This window comes from Quercus robur, chromosome 4, assembly GCF_932294415.1.
Source record: "Quercus robur chromosome 4, dhQueRobu3.1, whole genome shotgun sequence".
Lineage (NCBI taxonomy): Eukaryota > Viridiplantae > Streptophyta > Magnoliopsida > Fagales > Fagaceae > Quercus > Quercus robur.
This window is the reverse complement of record NC_065537.1, coordinates 1,876,155-1,897,194: the sequence shown is the minus strand read 5'-3', so window position 1 is coordinate 1,897,194 and position 21,040 is coordinate 1,876,155. Positions and strand designations below refer to the sequence as shown.

Sequence of the window (21,040 nt, the reverse complement as noted above, 5' to 3'; positions counted from 1 at the left end):
AAAAAATATATAAAATAAAGCTGAGGAGCAGTACAGATGAGAGGTTGGCTACTAAAGCTAACCACATAATCAAAAGGAAAGATACAAGAAAATAAAACAAAGCCGAGGAGGTGGCACAGAAGAGAGGTTGGCTACTGCTTCAAGACCTCGTTCTTCCTCAGTGCTTTTACATGCCCATAACTCAGGCAGTAAAAGAACCCAGCCTGGGGCCCGCAACCTCGAAGAAAAAGTGCAGAGAGAACCCAACTTGAGCCTGACACCGCTGAAGGAAAGGTGCAGGGAGCTGGAAGTTGAGGGGCTTTCTCTAAATATTTGCCTGCCACAAGGCAGAGGCACTGATGGCGGAGAATCTTTCTTCTGACACACCAAAATTCTGGCATGAACAGAACCTGCTTCGGATTTTGACTAAAAGAGGGAGAGACACCCTTTCCCCTCGATCGAAATGGAGTATTCTCTTGAACTTATGCTTCTAGTGCCCATACCTCACTATTTTGAGTCTCAGGAGGGCACGGCGCTTCCGTGGCGGAGAGAGTTCCTTCTTCCCGACCCTCGCCTCAAACATGTTATGCTAAGGGAAGACAGCACTGAGTAATGGAGCTGTGATTTGGGAGGAAGCTGAAGGAGTTGTGTGTAGGGAAAGCAACTATTTCTCCCATTTATTTAAGGGAATAAGGTGGTGGCAGTTAATTCACGCAGCATCCCAAGGGACGCTACAGACAAAATGGTTCTGGCTCAACTTCCAACGTCAACTGCAACCACAAGATTAAAGAAGCCTCGTAAAGGCGCACCTCGAACATTGGGACGTCAGAGAGTACCGCGTGGCCAAAGGCTGTAGAGATACCTCTTAATTCGTGGGCTTAGTGACTTCGCGGCCCAGGCCCGCTCTGCATGAGGGCCCAGGGACTGTGGCCCACGCCAAGAAATAGCCGTTGCCGAGGACAACTCCTGCTCGGCGCCTCGTGAAATACCTGAAGAAAGGGAGAATCTGAACTCAAAAAGTTTTGGACAGAACCTAGGACTTGCATGGTCCTCGGACTCAAGTCTATGGGGAAACCAAGTACGCAAAAGAAAAAAAACATAAGTTTTGGACAGAACCTAGGACTTGCATGGTCCTCGGACTCAAGCCTATGGGGAAACCAAGTACTAAGAAAAACATAAGTTTTGGACAGAACCTAGGACTTGCATGGTCCTCGGACTCAAGCTTATGGGGAAACCAAGTACACAAAAGAAAAAACATAAGTTTTGGACAGAACCTAGGACTTGCATGGTCCTCGGACTCAAGCCTATGGGGAAACCAAGTACTGAGAAAAACATAAGTTTTGGACAGAACCTAGGACTTGCATGGTCCTCGGACTCAAGCCTATGGGGAAACCAAGTACACAAAAGAAAAAACATAAGTTTTGGACAGAACCTAGAACTTGCATGGTCCTCGGACTCAAGCCTATGGGGAAACCAAGTACACAAAAAAAAAAAAAAAAAAAAAAAAAAAAAAAAAAAAACGTAAGTTTTGGACAGAACCTAGGACTTGCATGGTCCTCGGACTCAAGCCTATGGGGAAACCAAGTACACAAAAGGAAAAAAAAAAAAAAAAAAAAAAAAAACATAAGTTTTGGACAGAACCAAGGACTTGCATGGTCCTCGGACTCAAGCCTATGGGGAAACCAACTACTCGGATGGGGAAAGTTCTCGGCTCAAATACTGTAAAAGGTTAAGGCCAGGGTGTTAAGAAGATGGCGAAATGACCCAATGTTCATTAGCTTAAGGAAACTGTTCATTTAGCGGGTGACATGTCCTCGGATAGTTACTTCCTATACCGTATCGAGCACTCAGTCCTCATCTCGGCTAATTTTAAGGTGAGTTACGTCCCTCACTGGTCGGCATTGCTATGTCGAATAATTTTATTAAAGTTATGATGACATCTTTTTATTAGCAGATATTTTAGTCATAGTTGTCATTGATTCAAATGCTATATTATTGTGCCGAGCAGCGCTTGTAAACTTGTAAAAACATAAAAACAGAACATGCGAAGTAAAGTAACAGCAACTTTTATTAATATGAAAAATTATTACAACGTACAAAAGGCGGCTTAAACAAGCCTATACAAAAGATGAACTGCCGAAGCAACTATAACATCCGCAATGCAGATAAGTAAACAATCAGGTGTCTTTTAAACTCGTCTTCAAAGTCTCTCCAATCTCTGCCTCAGTATTGCTTATATAGAGAGAAGAACCTTCTTAAGAAAAAGATGAAGGAGAAGGGAGAAGAATTTGAAGGACAAGGAAGAAGAATTTGAAGGAGAAGAAAGAGGAGGATGGAGGAGATGAATGAGGAAGATGGAGGAGATGAATAAAGAAGATGGAGGACATGAGTAGGAAGGAGGAGAAGAAGAGGGAAAAGGTGAGAAGGAGGAAAGAGAGGCAAAAAGAGGCGCCAGTGAAAGAAGAGAGGAAGAAGCGGGGACGCTTAGTCCCTGCCCCAGTCCTGACTCCTAACACACTGACGCCATGTTAGATATGCTCATGAGAGAGCGGGTGGTGGTGATAATGGATGGCTTTGACTCGGTCACGCCGAAAGTGGGACGTGACGAATCCCTGCTTCGGATTTTGGCTAAAAGGAAGGGGAGACAAATCTTGAGTCTCCGCCATCCTTGCCCTGACCGAGCCATCTCGAGCTTTATTAGGACATGGTGTTTTTGGGAATGAAATGGTTTACTCATGGCTGACTACTGTGGTGAACGTATTATCGAATAAGGTATAATCAGAGAGAAGAAGTGGACTCTGGAAGGAATCTGAGGGACTCAGGTATGAGAAAATCAGCCTTTGTCTTCTCTCTTTATATAGGGGACGAGGAAAAGGGTACATAATGCGTTCAGATCTCTAGGGAAATCTGCAAATAAGAGTACACCCGTTTCGTTCCCCCACGCCATCAATAACCGTTAGATCTGAGAAATCTCGTAAAGGGAAAATATTAAAGACGCGCTTCGGATAACCAAACGGCATAAGGGCATCGTGCGCAAATTAAGGGGAACATCTCGTGGACCGGTACACTCCCTGGGTAGGTGAAGAGTCGCCAGCGCCAGTCAAGGGCTGAAATAAATGAGCCACAATAAAGGCTCGGTATTACCAAAACCCACCTTTCCAACCAAGATGTTGGACAGCAGGGTTTTGAGGGGCTATTGTGGGGCCCAATAATTTATGGGCCCGGCCCGCTTGCTCATGGGGAGTCCACAGGCCCAAGCCGAAGAAGGCCATGGCCCAAGCTCAAAATAAGAAGCACAAAATGGCCCGGAGATACAGCCGAGGACAGCTTAGTCCTCGGCAAACCCAAAGTCTCATTGATGAAAGTGGTATACGAGCAAACTTTAAAGATCAGAAAATATCTCAGGGAAGTTGTCCTTAATACCCTTCACTGATAAGACTCTACACCTAACAAAACCTGATTCTTAGGCTTTATTAACCATCCCCAACAATTCCGGGATTAGACTGACGGGACAAATAGCAGTCCTAAAAAAGTTGACCCTACACGTGGACGAGGGACAGCGAACGTAGGCTAGTATAAAAGAGAAGATAAACTAATCAGAAAGGGATCCCCATCTCACTTCCTGGGAAAAAACTCCAGGGATGAGAATGCCCGGACAATATATGTACACCACCACGAAAAACTCACCGCCGGGTAACCGGAGAAAGACATTAGTGCTCCTCGGACATGATCCGAGGAGTCCAATCCCTCAAGTTACAAAGCTGTAGGGCTTGGATATCCAGGCTGAAGCCTTTTCTTATCTGAGTTTCCCTAAAGTCCGGTTTGGACCAACGCCCTGTGACCAAACGCTAGCCTTTCAAGCCCACTCTCTACAAATCTTATTGTGAGGGATCCTTCACGTGCGAGCCCAATGTCATTGTTGGGCCGTTTGAGAATCGTGTCCCTACAATAGTAAAGGTGAGTTTGAAATTATTTAATATAACAATATTTAGCCAAAAAGAGTCCAATAATAATGTTCCAAATTTTTTTAAAGAGAGAATAATGATGTTCCAAATTTTTTATTTGGTTGTTGTGCGTTCTTGAGTGTTTATTTTTATTTTTTATATATATATTTTTTAAGAGAAACAATAGGTTCTTGAGTGTTGGGTTGTGTATCATCTGTGGTGGGACCGTTGTTGCTAGCTTTTTGATAAAGCTGAGTTAGTTTGTTTATTATACGGTCTATAATTGGGGCTTGTCTTTGGCCGATTGTGACGAAGCTTTGTCGGTTCTCGGTTGGAGCTACGACAAAGGATAAAAGCAGGATTCTCTATTTGGAAGGGGCGAAAAAAAAAAAAAAAAACTGTATTTCAAAAAAAGATAAATAAATGAAATATTAAAGTATCTATGTTCAGTATTAATTAAATATAAATATGTAAAAAATCAAAACATTTATTTTTAAAATATTTAATCTCAATCTTCTACTGTATAATATATTAAATGGAGCTCAACCTTTTTCTTAAATCTGAAAATCATGTGTATTAAATATTATAAAGATTCTACCTTCTTCAGTCAAATATATATTGATGGGATTGACGAGAACACGTAATGGTGACGAGGTAACGTTATGATGAGGATATCCCATGACGACCAACAAACCAACAACGACGAGGAAAGGAAGGTCATTCAATGGTGCCAGCAAGTAACCTGGGCAGTTACGAAACCAGCAAAGCAAACCGTTGGAAGCTAATAAAAGCCCCATAATTGGGCTTGAGGCGTTATAAAAGAAGAACATTTACACTCCAACGGCTAGCAGTCAGGCTCACAGGTATAAAGCTCCAACATTTGCAGCATAAGGTACAAGTTTAAGATTCTGAAGATACACTTCTTGTTTTTTAGTTCTGCAAACAGCTTGATTGTTCTAACTTTGGCATCGGAGCCGTTGTGGCAGGCACCACACCGGTGACCACCTTTCATAAGAGGACCAGGCGTCGACGAGGAGTTCCATCTGCCTACTGAGACTGACGAAGTTACACCTCATCAGTTTGGCGCCGTCTGTGGGAACGATATTTTCAGATTCATATCTGAGAACGTAGCTCCCATCAACCCTCTACATTCAGATGGAATCCAACCCAGACTCAGCAGCTTTGGCCCAGCAAGTCCAGGCCCTTACAGCTACCATTGAAGAACTCACCAAACAGAACCAGGAAATGAAGTTACGGCTCCAGCAGGTTCAACAAGCTCAACAGGAGGAAAACCGATCCAAAGATAACTTGGAGGAAGAAGGGGATTGCCAACGGAGAGGAACCCCCCGAAGACCAGCTACTCCGGACGAACAAAACTCAGATCTTCTTCGAGAAATGAGGAAAGAGATGGACGAACTAAGGAGCGCTATCAAGGAGAAAACGGACCGAAGCGTAGATAAAATGATAAGGGCTACGGATTCGCCATTCACTGCTGCGGTACTCGAATGCCCCGTGCCGTCAAAGTTTCGCTTGCCTCAATTGGAGCCATTCGACGGACTCAAGGACCCCCAGGATCATCTTAATACCTTTAAGACGACTCTGGGTCTCCAGCAACCACCTGACGAGATATTGTGTCGTTCCTTCCCAACAACCCTCAAAGGAGCTGCAAGAGAATGGTTTACTAAGTTGCCAAACTCGTCCATAGACAATTTCGATCAGCTGAGTAGTGCCTTCTTGCGCCACTTCATAGGGGGACAGCGCCCAAGGAGGCCAGTAGATTACTTACTCACCATAAGACAGGGAGAGAAGGAGACTCTGAGGTCGTATGTCAAGCGATTCACCCGGGAAACTCTGGAAGTAGACGAAGCTGACGACAAGGTACAGCTGACAACCTTCAAGGCAGGGTTGAGATCCAGAGACCTCGTGGTCTCTCTTACAAAGAACCCCCCGAAGACGATGGCGGAGATGCTCCTGAAGGCACAAAAGTACATGAACGCGGAGGATGCCCTAGCTGCCATAAAAGATAACGAGAGGCCAAGAGACAATGCCAAGAGGGAAGACAACTGTAGGGGGCAAAAGCGAGACAGACCAGACCGTCGGAACAATGACGGGAATAGGAGGAAGGACGATAAAAATCCTCGGACGGTAAAATTTACTCCCTTGGTTATGCTTGTTGACAAGATTTTCACGCAAATCAAGGACGAGCACTATCTCAAATGGCCCAGGCCATTGCACTCATCCCCCAATGCACGTGATAAGAGCAAGTATTGCCGATTCCATAGAGACCACGGCCACAACACAGAAGATTGCAGAGACCTGAAGGAGCAAATAGAGGAGTTAATACGGAAAGGGAAGTTGCAGAAGTATGTAAAGAAAGGAGAATATAGCAAGTTCAGAGACGACACCAGGACCCAGCGTGAATCCTTCACTCGCGATGACGACCATCCGTCCCAGCCTCCACGCAAGGTGATTGGGGAGATAAACACGATCACAGGAGGACCATTCTCATGAGGATCATATAAATCACTCAAAAAAGCATACCATAGACAGGTGAACAGCGTCCACACCATGCCTCCATCCAAACACCGGCGAACAGGCCAAGACATGTCCTTCAGTGAAGGAGACGCCAGGGGAGTAAAGCAGCCCACAACGATCCCCTGGTCATAGTACTGAACATAGAAGGGTTCAATACCAAAAGGATCCTTGTTGACAACGGGAGCTCAGCGGACATTATCTACTTCCCAGCCTTCCAGCAGCTGAGATTAGATCCAAAAAGGCTTCGCCCATTTGATTCTCCACTCGTCAGCTTCAGTGGAGACAGAGTCTACCCCAGGGGTATAGTGATGCTGACGGTAACAGCTGGGACCTACCCATTGCAGTTGACTAAACAAGTAGACTTCCTGGTGGTAGATTGCCCGTCATCCTACAATGTCATCATTGGGAGGCCCACCCTCAACAAGTGGAAGGCAGCGACGTCAACCTACTGTTTGAAGGTGAAATTCCCAACAGACAACGGCGTGGGTGAAGTGAAAGGTGATCAATTCCTGGCAAGGGAATGCTATCAGGTAGTGCTGGCAGGAAAGGAGAACCACACGTGGACGATTGAAGAAGAAGAAATAGACGGGATGGAGACCTTGGAAACAGTGGAATTGGTAGAAGGGAAGGCAGACAAGACGACCAAGATAGGGACGACGCTAAGCCCCGAGATGAGAACGAGGCTCATAAAATTCCTTAAAGGGAATCTAGATGTCTTTGCATGGAGTCACGAGGACATGCCAGGCATATCTCCAGAAGTCATCCAGCATAGGCTGAATGTGGACCCCAGCAGGAAGCCCGTTCAGCAACGACGAAGAACTTTCGCCCCAGAGCGAGATCAGGCAGTGGCAGAGGAAGTAACCAAACTCCTGACAGCTGGATTCATCCGGGAGGTATATTATCCAGAATGGCTCGCCAACGTCGTCCTGGTAAAGAAGGTGAACGGAAAATGGAGAATGTGTGTAGACTTCACCGACCTGAACAAAGCATGCCCAAAGGACAGCTTTCCTCTACCAAGGATAGACCAGCTCGTGGACTCCACCGCCAGACACAAGTTACTAACGTTCATGGACGCCTTCTCAGGGTACAACCAGATAAAGATAGCTGAAGAAGACCAGGAGAAGACAGCCTTCATCACAAGCCAAGGACTCTACTGTTACAAGGTGATGCCTTTTGCGCTGAAAAATGCTGGAGCTACATATCAGAGAATGGTAAACAGGATGTTCAGCCAACAGATTGGCAAGAACATGGAGGTGTACGTGGACGATATGCTCGTCAAGAGCAAGGAAGAGCTCACACACCTGGACGACTTGGAGGAAACTTTTGCAACCCTCAAAAAACACTAAATGAAGCTGAATCCAAGCAAGTGTGTTTTTGGGGTAGCCTCGGGGAAGTTCTTGGGATTCATGATGTCCCAAAGAGGAATAGAAGCAAATCCAGAGAAAGTGCGAGCTATTATTGACATGGCCTCACCCAAAACCGTCAAGGATGTTCAAAAACTCACAGGAAGAATAGCAACTTTAAATAGGTTCGTCTCTAGGGCTACAGACAAATGTCTGCCCTTCTTTAAGACGTTGAAGCAGGCTTTTGCTTGGACCGACGAGTGCGAAGCGGCGTTCCAAGAGCTGAAGCAATACCTGAGCAGTCCACCTCTCCTAAGCCCATCCAAAGAAGGAGAAAACCTGTACCTGTACCTAGCGGTGTCAGTCTCGGCAGTAAGTGCAACCTTGATTAGAGAAGAAGGCAAAAAGCAACTCCCGGTTTATTACGTCAGCCAAGCTTTCCAAGGGGCTGAGTCCAGATACCCAAGGATAGAAAAGATCGCGTTTGCACTCATAGTGGCCTCGCGCAAGCTCAGGCAATATTTCCAATCAAATCCTATTCTAGTAATGACGGATCAACCAATCAAATCCTACTTGAAGTGCGTCGACCATACCGGCTCCAAGTCCCTAGCAAACAAAGTGGTAAGGGCAGGATATTTTTGGCCAACCATGCAGGCGGATGCGGCTGAGATCGTCAGGAGGTGCGACAAATGCCAACGATACGGAAATGTGCAGCGGCTTCCAGCAGAGAAAATGACGACCATAACTTCCCCATGGCCATTTGCACAATGGGGAATCGATATCGTCGGTCCTCTGCCCCAAGGTAAAGGTCAGGTAAAATTCCTTCTTGTTGCTATTGACTATTTTACAAAATGGGTTGAAGCAGAGGCCCTAGCAACGATCACTGAGACTCGGATCCAGAACTTTGTGTGGAAGAACATAATCTGCAGGTTCGGGATTCCCTCGACGATCATATCAGACAATGGGAGGCAGTTCGACAGTCAAGGCTTCAGGGGATTCTGCTCAAGCCTTGGGATCAAGAATCAATTCTCATCCCCAGGGCATCCTCAGGCAAACGGGCAGACGGAAGTGACGAACCGGACACTGCTCAAGATTATCAAGACCAGACTGGACGATGCGAAAGGTGCCTGGCCAGAAGAGCTGCCAAATGTCCTGTGGGCCTACAGAACCACCGCCAGAACCCCAACGGGAGAAACCCCCTTTAGGCTTACCTATGGTACAGAAGCAGTAATCCCAGTCGAAGTAGGGGTCACAAGTATCAGGCGTGGAACCTTCAACAAAGAAATCAATGATGACGAACTACGATTGAACCTAGATTGTCTGGACGAAGTAAGAGTCAACGCTTCCAGCAAGATGACGAAGTACCAAAGAAAGATGGCCGAATACTATGACAAACGGGTCAAACTGAGACGCCTGGACATAGGTGACCTCGTCCTACGCAAGACCACCATGGCAACTAAAGACCCTACCCAGGGAAAGCTGGGTCCTACGTGGGAAGGTCCCTACCGAGTTGTTCACTACTCAAGACAAGGAAGTTATCACCTGGAAACCATGGACGGACAAAGACTCCCTCGACCATGGAATATTGAGCATTTAAAAAAGTACCACCAGTAAATGTAATAGACAAAGGCAATTGCTCCTGAATTCAATAAAAATTTCTTATCTTTTGATGTCTTTATGCAGACAGGTCCAGTCAATCGTAAGTCAAATTAACAGGAGTCCACTTTGACGAGTATATGTAATTGACGACAAAGTCAGCGAATATGAGAAAGGGGCTAAGTGATAAGATTCCGCCAAGACGGATGTAAATCACTGACGAAGCCCTAAGTGACAAGATTCCTTAATGGGATGTAAGTCACCCTAAAAAAAGAAAAAAGACTAAGTGATAAGATTCCGCCAAGACGGATGTAAATCACTGACGAAGCCCTAAGTGACAAGATTCCTTAATGGGATGTAAGTCACCCTAAAAAAGGAAAAAAGGCTAAGTGATAAGATTCCGCCAAGACGGATGTAAATCACTGACGAAGCCATAAAAGACGAGATTCCTTAATGGGATATAAGTCACCCTAACAAAGGAAAACAAGAGCTAAGTGATAAGATTCCGCCAAGACGGATGTAAATCATTGACGAGGGATACGCAAATGGCAAAGTCCCACCGAACAAACCAAGGACTTGGACAAGGGAAAGAACAAGAAGAAAGACGAATATCCACAACAAACGAGCAAATCACAAGGAATTTGCACTAAGTACCAGCCAAATACAAGGTACGCCAAAAAATTTATGCTAAAGTCACGCACATGGGCACAAACACAGACAGTAGTAGATAAATGTTAAATTATAGAAAAGCCCAAAAACATAGGGCAATTATCCTTGTTTCTCTTAACAGGGCCAAAAGATATTGTTCTAAAAATAAAAACAAAATATATACGTACATCTCAAAAAAAAAAAAAAACTTAATGGGCAAATATGAGAGATAATTTTTCCAAGGATCAAGCTCGGGCTTCCGGAGCGTCAGTAACTGGGCTGTCAGCAGCAGAAGCGTCTTCAGCACTAGGGGCGTCGCCACCAGGAGCATCACCTTCAGGCAGAGAGGATTGGGTGGCGTCGTCAACAGCCATCTCTTGATCCACCACTTCCAAATCCAGAGACGGTAGATCAACTCCAGCAGGATGCTTGACGAGGTATCTGTGAAGGAGCTTGAAGCCCTTGAAGTACCAACTGAAGAGTACTGTGGAATACTCTTCAGTTTGCTGGAAAGCCTCGACGGACCTAGCCGCAATCGTCTTCAGTTTTTCCTTCGCCGCCTGAAGTTGATCGTCCTTCTCCAAGTTCAGCTGACGTTCAACCCTGAGATCAAAGTTCAAAGCCTTGACTTGCTCCTTCAAGGTTGTAGCCCCGTCCATGGACTCAATGAGGTCCTTTTTGAGTGCGGAATTCTCCTTTTCCAGAGCCTCCATCCTGGACGTCAAAGAAGCCACCTTGGCCTCTTGAGTAAGATACTCAGAGGCAAGGTGAAGGCTCTCACCCAACACCTGACGAAGGAAGATAAATGCGTCAGTAAAAAGAAAAGTGAAGATCGATATAAGAGGAAACCAGGGAAAACATATGACGACCTTACCTGTACAATTTTGTGGATGTGCTGACCCGCAACCACGTTGACAGGCACTCCAGAAAATACCTTAAGGTCCTCAGCTCGCACGATGTTATGTGCCCGCTCCACGGCCGCTCCCTCGTCGTCAAAGATGGACGAGCCAACCTTTTCCTTCTCTTTGTCCTTGGCAGACAATCTCGGCCTCTTGGACGACGGGGTGGGGATTTCCTCAACTGTGGTAGCTGGGGAGGCCACCTTTACGCCTTCAACTGCCAAGACGATTGGAGTGGCATCTGCAGGGGGGACAACAGATGGTCCCTTCCCCGTAACACGAATGATCTTCTTGCCAATATTGGACAAGGGCTCATCCTTCTTGGCCCTCATCTTGGCGTACATGTCCTTATTAAACTTGGTCGTCATCTCTATAAAAAAAAAAAAAAAAAAAAAAATTTAAGAAATCCAAAGTATGCAGGTAAAGGACAGTACTGACGAAGAAAACACTTACTCTTCTTCTCTTCGATGGTAATACTGCGCAGAACGTAAGGAGACGGATTCGGGCCTAAGCAGTAGAAAGAAAGTGTTCGTGGATCAAGAAGGTCGTCCCAGCTCTCAATTGTCTTCACGTATTCAATCGTCTTCTGGACACGAACCCGATATTTGCTCTTCAACTTTGGGCGTTTCTTAACTGCACAAGAAAATGAGCAAGCGGTTAAAGACGACCAAATATGCAAGACAAAAATAAACACACAAGAAGAAACATGGATGCACCTAAGTCTGGGGTTCCCCACTAACGAAGCAACCTTGGGATATCACCCCAAGCCTCGCTAGAAGGGGTCTCAAAGCCATCCCCGGACATGAAAATGAAACGTGACTTCCAGTACCTGAACGACGAGGCTAGACCCTTAACGATCCTATCCCTCCACGTCCAAGGAACTAGTTCATAATATCCATACTCCTTGGATTCCTTCAAACGATAGATATGGACCAGCTCACTCACTTTGATCATGTCCTCATTGGCCGCTAGCCATATTTCCATACAATTAATAACTATCCTCCAGGAGTTAGGCATAAGCTGCCCGGGGGGAACGCCAAAGTAGTCCAGGAGCTCCATCACAAAGGGATGGACGGGTAACCTGAGTCCTGAAGTGAAAGCAGCCTCGTAGAGGCACACTTCCCCAGGAAAGAAATGACAAGCCCGGTCGTCAAGACCAGGCTGACGAACACGGACCCGCGCAGGAAATTGAAACCTATCTTTAAACCTGGCCACTGTATCAGCGTCCAGCCCACACTCCTCGTTGAGAGCATAAAAAGCCCTAACCTGACGAGGGGCAGAAACGGCTGTATCACCTTCGACTGGGCCGCCGCTAGACGACAACCCAGTATCTAACTCACTAGACCTCACCTCAGACATCCTCTTCGTCTCTCTCTCAAACCAAGCCAGTGACCGACCCAAAATCGGAGATAGCTCCCCTAACACCACACTCAAACCACTACCTTCAAAGAGATAATCCCCAATCAACCGGAAAAAGTCCCCAGAAACACCCAAAGCCGCCCCTAAGCGAGCAAAAAAGAAAGAAACTGAGGGGCAAGCTTCCCAAACCTCAGAAGAATTAACCATGAAAAGGGGGGTACCCAATCCTAAACGCCCAAACACAAAAAACAACAAAAGAAAAAGACAAAGGGAAAATCAGGAATTTGCAAAGAGGTTCATAAAAGAATAATCTGAGAAATCGAAGAAATAACGTACCTTGAAAAGAGGAGCAGTCGAGGCCGGAGAAATTTGTCGCCGGAGAAAGGTCAAAATCACCGGAATGAGAACGAAATAGTGACAGAAACAAAAGGGGCAAATGCTCGGAGTAGGAAGGGAAAAACCAGAATGAAGGAAAGGAAAAGTTTTTTAAACTCAAAAACCCAAGGAAACAGAAAAGCAGCGGGAAACCCAAGGGTCGTGCCATTAATACCCTCAATCAGCATATGCCACGTGGCCACGTTCCATACCGCACCGCCATCCATCATTAAATTCGAAACGAAATCCCAAGCGTCACAAACAACTCAATGAACGAAACTTTTCACCTTCTGTGGCCCTCCTGACACGTCACTGACGACCGCAGAACCTGGGGGGCAATTGATGGGATTGACGAGAACATGTAATGGTGACGAGGTAACGTTATGACGAGGATATCCCATGACGACCAACAAACCAACAACGACGAGGAAAGGAAGGTCATTCAATGGTGCCAGCAAGTAACCTGGGCAGTTACGAAACCAGCAAAGCAGACCGTTGGAAGCTAATAAAAGCCCCATAATTGGGCTTGAGGCGTTATAAAAGAAGAACATTTACACTCCAACGGCTAGCAGTCAGGCTCACAGGTATAAAGCTCCAACATATGCAGCATAAGGTACAAGTTTAAGATTCTGAAGATACACTTCTTGTTTTTTAGTTCTACAAACAGCTTGATTGTTCTAACTTTGGCATCGGAGCCGTTGTGGCAGGCACCACACCGGTGACCACCTTTCATAAGAGGACCAGGCGTCGACGAGGAGTTCCATCTGCCTACTGAGACTGACGAAGTTACACCTCATCATATATTATAAAGATTTTCACAAAATAAAACATTTCATCAAAAAATATTCTTCAAATTTTTGCAAAACGTACTTTGACAATATTCATAATTAAAAATGTTCATCTTATAATTGTAATACAAACTCTTGTCCTTAGCTTTAGCTGCTCCTTCTTCTTCTTCTTTTACAATCCAAGACAGTAAAAACCTACTCTATTCAAGTTTGTACACCTGAAAAATTAGCAACCTATGAAAAGTAAACTTTCATAGGTTGTAAAACAAAAAAAAAACAAAAAAAAAAAATTCTTGTAATTGTGTATGAAGAGAAAAAAATAGTGGGATGAAAGAGAGAGATAATAATATTTTTTTTCATTATTTTATTAGATTATATGTAAAAATAAAAACAAAAATATAAAATGAATTAATAAAATAGATAAAGTAAAGTTAAAATCGTGCTAATGCCATCTTCGGGTGCTATTGCTCTTACCATGCATTTTTTCTTCTGCTTTTTATGTTTCTTTTTATTTTAGTCTAACTTTTTGTTGTTTTGTGTGCCTAACAGGTAGTGATAACCCAAATGAACATTATTCAAAATTCAAACTCTACCACTTTTTTTCAGTTTTTTAAATATAAGGCAAAAATCGAAAATTGACCCTCTAATTTTCAGTTTTTTTCATTTCAATTCTATAACTTTCAATTTTGTCATTTTAGTTCTCTAATTTTCAATTGTTGTCAATTCAGTATTCTGTTAACCAACTATTAAATGTCTTCGTTAAATGAGCAAAACGACATTGTTTTGGCTACTTTTTAAAAATAAAAGAATAAAAAAATAATAATAATTTAGGGAGAGTCCATATGAATCGGCAGCAACAGCGTCGATGAGAGAGAGTGGGGACTTTCTTATGTAATTATCCTCCCATTTTTTTTATATCAAAAAGTAGAATACAATACAATACAATACAATAAAAAAGAAAGTACCCACTATCTGGTCCACCAAGCTAGGTGATAGCATCAACAAAACGGTCATGAAGGTGAGAAGTCCATCGCAAATGTTGCTTCCCAACTCCAGCAGAGCCAGAGCCAGAAGCATCCAGTTCTTGGAATGAACCAATTTGGACTAACCCAAGTAAAGCCACCATAGTTGGCCATAAGTAATTATAAGTTCATGTAGCCACAGCCTCCATAAACTCTGCATCCTCTCCCATAGCCTCTAGAGTCTCAGGCAAAAGGCAAGCTTCAAAATCAATGCTACCCTCCTCCTTACCAGGAAACACAAGTAACCACCCATCAAATTTAGTCCCAGCACCGCTTCGCAATGCCACGGGTTTTCCCCAACCAAAGTCATTATCATACACGTTGTGCCGTGGGGAGCTTCCTAAGAGCAAGGTGTTACTTATGGGGCGACTAAAGTTCACCATTCTAGGATTTTTCACCCATTCATCTAAGAACTTTCTCACCTCATGTGGCGTCTTTGAAGCAAGCGCATTGTTCCCCTGCTGTGCTTGTGACACTCTCCGAGTCCACCGCATTCCCGAAGTGCTGTTTTGGCAATGGAGGCTGCATCCTTTGCCTTGTACCCATAGCAATCGTGCACTTAACCTCTTCATGAGCCTCCAGACACCGACTGCGAGTCACAGATCCCCAAAAATGACCCAAGAGTGCTTGCAGAGATGAGATCCTATCGGTGCCCATTTCATTGTTGGCCTTTGCTTTAAGTTCAGCAATTTTTTCTTTTGTAAAGTGAAAATACCTTTGTTTCAGCGGAGGAGGGACCAACTTCTGAGTCTTTTCTTCAAGGATATTTGGTATATGAACCGGAAAATTGATGATTCCGTCAAAATGGCTACGTTCAAATATGGGATGCGGTTGCAATTTCTCGCAAGTGCCTCGAGAAATCTCAGACCAAGTATTGAAGAAATGCCAGAACGTGGTTCCATCACAAACCGCATGCTTTAGAGTGCAACCGATGAAGATGCAGTCAACAAGCTCAGTTACTTGCACTGACAGCAACGGCTTGGAAATGCCCTCGCAGTTCAGAACACCGTTCATAAGAAAGAAGGAATCGACAATCTGGGGGAGATAGATAGGCTCAAGGATATCAGCCATAGTAGTACCCTCTGCGGTTGCATGGACGAACTGGGCTCCATGGTTATTGCAGTCAATGAAGAAGGAGGTGGTGTTATCTTCACTGTTCTCAATCTTGGCTGACCCTCAGCAAGGGGATAGAATATATCCAATGTGCGGGAGAGAGAGGATTGTAGGTGATGAATCACATTGTTTTCTTCAAGTTGTTGCTTCTGTGTAGTTGTAGGTTTGAGAAAGATGAGGCCCCTTTGAATAGGACCGTATATGAGGAAGCAGAGATCCCATGGAGTGAACTCCTCTGCTCTATACACTATACACATCTAAGCATTACTCTAGTTCCCGTAAAAAAAAAAAAAAAAAAGAAAAGAAAAGAGTATTACTCTAGTCTTTGTCCCATACCAATTTAAAAGGAAATTGTGTAGATATCCAACTGTTAGAGTCACGTGACACAAATATTTTAATAAGACTATTGGGAGATAGTTGAAAATCAAAGCCCAAGTGAAAGATGAAATAAATAAATAAAACAAATTATATATATATATATATATATATATATTTTGGGTTGAAAAGTAAGGATGGAATGGTATTTTAGCATGTACCTTCCAAGAAGTTGCCTTGCTGATTAAATTAAAGTAGCAAAACTCAATTCTCCCACATGACTATCATCTCTTCTTCTACAATGCCACTTTTTCTTTTTCTTTTTAATTCTTTCCCTTTCCTAATTCTCTTCATTCTTATCTTTTTTATGACATTCCTTCGTCTCCTCCTTTTTTTATCTTGTTCTCTCTCATAGTGCCTTTGTAACTCTCTCCTATCTTTTCAACTTATTTTATTTTATTTATGTTTCTTTTCCCCATAATAAGGTCATCCACTGCTTTCATTCTCATATTCTTCTTCCTCTTCTTCTGTCAAATGCTGTAAAAGTTGAAAAATGGGAAACTGTTGGGTTTTGTAGAGTGGACCTGTAAAGTTGAAAAATAGAGAGATGCATATTTGGCCTCTCTATTTATTTATTTATTTATTTATTTATTTTTTTGTCTTTTCTGTACAATTGTATGATACTACGCATGCTAGTAGGAATTGTTCAACGCAGGGAAACTTCATCTCCTTCATTTATTTCTTCTTGGAAACCTCTAAAATCTATGTATATCTAAAAGCTGAAGCATAGAATTTAATGTTGCTATTTTCTTATTGTGCCACATCATCCACCTATTTTCAGCTCTTACTCTCTCATATTTAACTCTTCTTTTCTTTATTAATTTCCCACTTTCTCCAACATTTCCTTCTATCATTTACCTTTTGATCCTCCCACTCATCTCTACCATACCATTACTCTTTTTCCATCCATTCATCTTCCTCTTATTTTTTTTTTGGTTCATATCTTCCTCTTATTTTAACTCTTCTTATTCCATCTTTTTTACTATAAATAAACTATTTCTCATTCAATCCATATTTCCCACACCAAAATATGATAACTCTCTCTCTCTCTCTCTCTCTCATAGTTTTTTTTTTGGTTTCCTTTTGGTGGGTTTATAATTCTTTCTTGCGTCTCTACTATAGGGTAATGAATTTTTATTTTGAACTCTTTTCCCATAAAAAGTTGTGATTACTCTCTCTCTCTCTCTCTCATATATGTATGTGTGTGTATGTATATTCTTTTGGTGGATTTTTAATTCAATCTTGCATCTCTACTTTAAGTTAATCTAATTTTGTTGTGTTTTTAAGCTGTTATCTTTTTTTTTCTTTGGCTGTTAGATGTGGTCCTATTTTATTATAAATATATTATATAATAATATTATGTTATTCTATTATATAACATGATTTTGATAATTTGGTGTATGTCTTTAATTTTGAATATTCTTCTCATTATCTTTATTCTATATTTGTTATTCTCTCCCCAAAAAATGTGATATACTCTCTCTCTCTCTTTAGTCCAAGCTTGCGCTTGTCTTGAAGGAAAACTGATATTAAATTTTCATTTTATTGTGTACACAAACACATACTAAGATCCACACGTATAAACCAAACAAAAAGTACAAGAAAAAGGAAGCCGGCACCATATATAATGAACAATATATATTTTTTATCCACCTGATTGATTGAGTCTTTGTAATACATATAGTATTTCAAATTACATGTTTGTTCATTTGCAGAGTCAAAACAGATCCAGTTCGTTAGAAGTCAAGGATAGAAGTCAAGGATTCAGCTCTTTTTCCTGTTTTGTTTAATACCCATTTCACCACAGATAACTGATAAGTAGTTTTATTACACCAAACTGACCTATCTGGCCTAGGATTTGGTATTAAATGAAAACCAATTAACCTGATTCAAATCTAGCAAAAAACACGCTTTGCAATTAAATGGGTATATTCCAAATTTAAAATAAAAATAAGAATTAAAAAAAAAAAAAAGGCAAATTACAACTTACTTAATTGTGATTTAACTGAAATTTAAGTTTCTTACCTACGGTTTGAAATCCTATAATGCAAGTGTTCCACTAGATTATAAGTTCTAATTTGCTATATATATTAAAAAAAAAAAAAAACACTTGTTCTTGTAAATTAAAAATACCAACACACCATTTTGATATGCAATTCTCTCTCTCTCTCTCTCTCTCAGTTATATCAATCTCCCAGAATTATTTTTCCAAGGTCGGTATGCAGAAGCACCAAGTTGTTCCAAGTAAGTTTCAAAAGAATTTTGAGTTAGACAAGAAAATTTTTGTAACTGAATATAATATAATTGCAATTTATGGTTTTGTATTTCATAAATTTTGTTTGCAGAATTTGTTGCCAACTGCAACAACTCAGACCCTGGTAGTCCAATAATTCGTGAAGAAAGAAAACAATCAATAAAAGAGTCAACTTCCATTGCATCACTTTTTCCACCCAACAACTCTGACACTGATGATGATAGTTCAGAGTCCAATGAAACACCTCCGAGATTTTCTCATTTTTCCAATTCCATAATGTCAATTTTCTCACCAGCCAGGTCTAGTGTTTCTGAAAATTATTTAGAAATAATAATTCCAAATTCTTCCATTACCATACCTTCCTCAATTCCACACCTCTTTCCACTCCCTAATGGACCAACAACAAGTCTTTCCATTCCAATAATCTTCCCACCCACCATGTCTGAGACTGAGACAGAAGACGGTTGCTCAGAATCTAACAAAACACCTCGTGCAGAAACACAAGTCTTTGATTCCATAGTTCCAGTCTTACCACCAGCCAGATCTCAAACAGACAATAGTAGTTCCAACAATCATGAAATAATTCCCACTAATCCTTCCATTTCCATGTCAGCAAGTCCTAGACATACAATCCGAACAGCAATCTTCAATCACTTGACTGTTACATGCACAAGTTGTTGCAGGGCAGGTGGGATCTTTGAAGATTGGTAGCTGTGGTGTTTTCCTTGATTTGTGCTAAGATAGTTGGTATTTTAATGTTATGTCAGTTGTAGTTTCTTTAATGTTGAGTTGTTATTTTGTTCTAACTTTTAGGAATTGAGTCTATTGTTATTTAGTTCTATTTTTTAGGAGTTGGAGTTTAAGAGGATCACGATTGTGTTAGTGGTCCTGATTTTATGCTTTGGAACGTTGCCATCTACTTGTATAAATTCAGTGGCTATTGGAATAAAAGTTATATGACCCTGATTTTATATGGCCCAAATTCAGTTGCCATCTACTTGTATAAATTCAATGGCTAGTGGTCCTGATTTTATATAGCCCAAATATTGTACTTCCTGCTGACCAAATTGGCATTTTTCTCTCGACATAAAGTTGATGGCTTCGCAAAATATCTAAAACAATTTGCAAGTGTTGCAAATGTTCTTGCCAAGAGACATTATATACCAAAATATTGTCAAAAAATACAAGAACAAACTTACGTAATTGATTCTTGAAAACGTCATTCATCAACGCTTGGAAAGTGGATGGAGCATTAGTGAGTCCAAATGATATCACAAAGAACTCATAATGGCCATGGTGAGTACGGAGTGCTATTTTTGGCACGTCATCTGAGCTCACTCGAATTTGATGGTAACCAGATCGCAGGTCCAGAATTGAGAAAAACATGGCTCCATTTAATTCATCAAGCAGCTCATCCATTGTTGGAATAGGAAACTTGTCCTTGATGGTGATCCAATTCAGGGACTAGTAATCCCCGCACATACGCCAACTCCAAGAACCATCACTTTTTTTTAACTAATACAACCGGAGAGGGAAAAGGGCTGTTGCTAGGACGAATGACCCCAGCGATTAACATTTCAGTGACCAATCTCCCAATTTCTAACTTTTGATAAAGGGGATACTTGTAAGGCTTTAGACAAACGGGGTTACTTCCTGTTTGTAGTGGAATGTGATGATCTTGAGCTCTTTTAGGTGGCAAGCCTTTGGATTCCTTGAAAATTTCTTTGAAAGCTTCCAAAAGTTGTGACAAACCTAGCTTTTCTTTTTCCTCCCTAGCCAACATGTCTGACAAAGTGGGTGCCACCAAATGAAGAATAGCTCCCTTTCATTGTTTCCTTGTATATTTCTCAAGCTCATGGCCCTCTACCCACCTATCAGACAAACCTCTTAGAATTATTTCCTTACCTTGGCTCGTAAATTTCATGGTAAGTTTGGCAAAGTCCCAAAGGATTTCTCCAAGTGTACGGAGCCAACGAGTACCCATAAGCACATCATACCCTTCTAGGGGCAGTACATAAAAATCAACTTGAGTGACATAGCTTCCAAGCTTGATGGTGACTCCAAAACACCTTCCCTTACTAGTAAGCCTTTCACCAAATGCCACCATAACACGAATCTTCTTTTCTTGGGCTGGTTGCAAAACCAATTTCTGTGCAAGGGACTCACTAATAAAATTATGGGAGCTACCTAAATCCAAGAGAACCATGGTTGGTACTGATCTGATTTTTCCGGACACCTTCATTGTCTCTGGTGCATGGTCACCACTAATGGCATGCAATGAGATGCCTGGAGTTTCTTGTTCTTCCTCTAGCTCTAATTCCATGGAAACATCTCCATCCTCTTCTGCAACTAACAACTTCTCAGAAGATCACAAGATTGGAAAAGGTTGCTTTGGCTCAGTTTACCGTGCCACTTTAGATGGTGGCCAAGAAGTGGCTATTAAGCGCCAGGGCAATGCACGTGCCTTCCTAATTGAATTGAAAGCTTTGTTCCACCTCAATCACAAGAATGTTGCTTGCTTAGTAGGATTTTGTGAGGACAGTAACGAGTATGCATTGGTGTACGAGTACATGTAAAATGGTACCCATCATGACCATCTTCATGAGCTTCAAAGTACTCCTCTATTGTCATCATGGACAGCTCAGATTAAAGTGGCACTAGACATAGCCAGAGGCATTGAGTATCTACACGTGTATGCAGTACCATAAATCATACACCGCAATAGCAAGTCGTCTAACATATTACTAGATGCTACGTGGATTGCCAAAGTGTTTGATTTCTGCCTATCTGAGAAGGCCCCCATGGACTTC

At 42.3% G+C, this 21,040-nt stretch overlaps 2 protein-coding genes and 1 pseudogene across 3 annotated transcripts; 2 read left to right on the top strand and 1 right to left on the bottom strand.

Moving 5' to 3' along the window:
* Window positions 1-5,078: 5,078 nt before the first annotated feature.
* Window positions 5,079-6,434, top strand: LOC126720226 (uncharacterized). Its single transcript, XM_050422545.1, has one exon. The coding sequence runs from the start codon at window positions 5,079-5,081 to the stop codon at window positions 6,432-6,434; it is 1,356 nt and encodes a 451-aa protein (XP_050278502.1).
* A 7,922-nt stretch (window positions 6,435-14,356) lies between these two features.
* Window positions 14,357-15,858, bottom strand: LOC126720225 (uncharacterized acetyltransferase At3g50280-like; annotated as a pseudogene).
* A 1,079-nt stretch (window positions 15,859-16,937) lies between these two features.
* LOC126720320 (uncharacterized) lies at window positions 16,938-19,267 on the top strand. Of its 2 annotated transcripts, XM_050422653.1 has the most exons (3): window positions 16,938-17,099; window positions 18,158-18,220; window positions 18,322-19,267. In XM_050422653.1, the coding sequence occupies exons 2-3, from the start codon at window positions 18,196-18,198 to the stop codon at window positions 18,939-18,941; spliced, it is 645 nt and encodes a 214-aa protein (XP_050278610.1). In that variant the 5' UTR covers window positions 16,938-17,099; window positions 18,158-18,195; the 3' UTR covers window positions 18,942-19,267. The 2 variants fall into 2 exon arrangements, with proteins under 2 accessions (XP_050278610.1, XP_050278609.1); XM_050422652.1 differs by lacking the exon at window positions 16,938-17,099 and having other exon boundaries at window positions 18,076-18,220.
* Window positions 19,268-21,040: the final 1,773 nt, after the last annotated feature.

Bases quoted from the DNA above. Each gene is read 5' to 3' on its own strand.
- LOC126720226 (XM_050422545.1), top strand. From the start codon at position 5,079: ATGGAATCCAACCCAGACTCAGCAGCTTTGGCCCAGCAAGTCCAGGCC.
- LOC126720320 (XM_050422652.1), top strand. From the start codon at position 18,127: ATGCAATTCTCTCTCTCTCTCTCTCTCTCAGTTATATCAATCTCCCAG. The intron at 18,221-18,321 runs GTAAGTTTCAAA...TTTTGTTTGCAG, and splicing joins GAAGCACCAAGTTGTTCCAA to AATTTGTTGCCAACTGCAAC.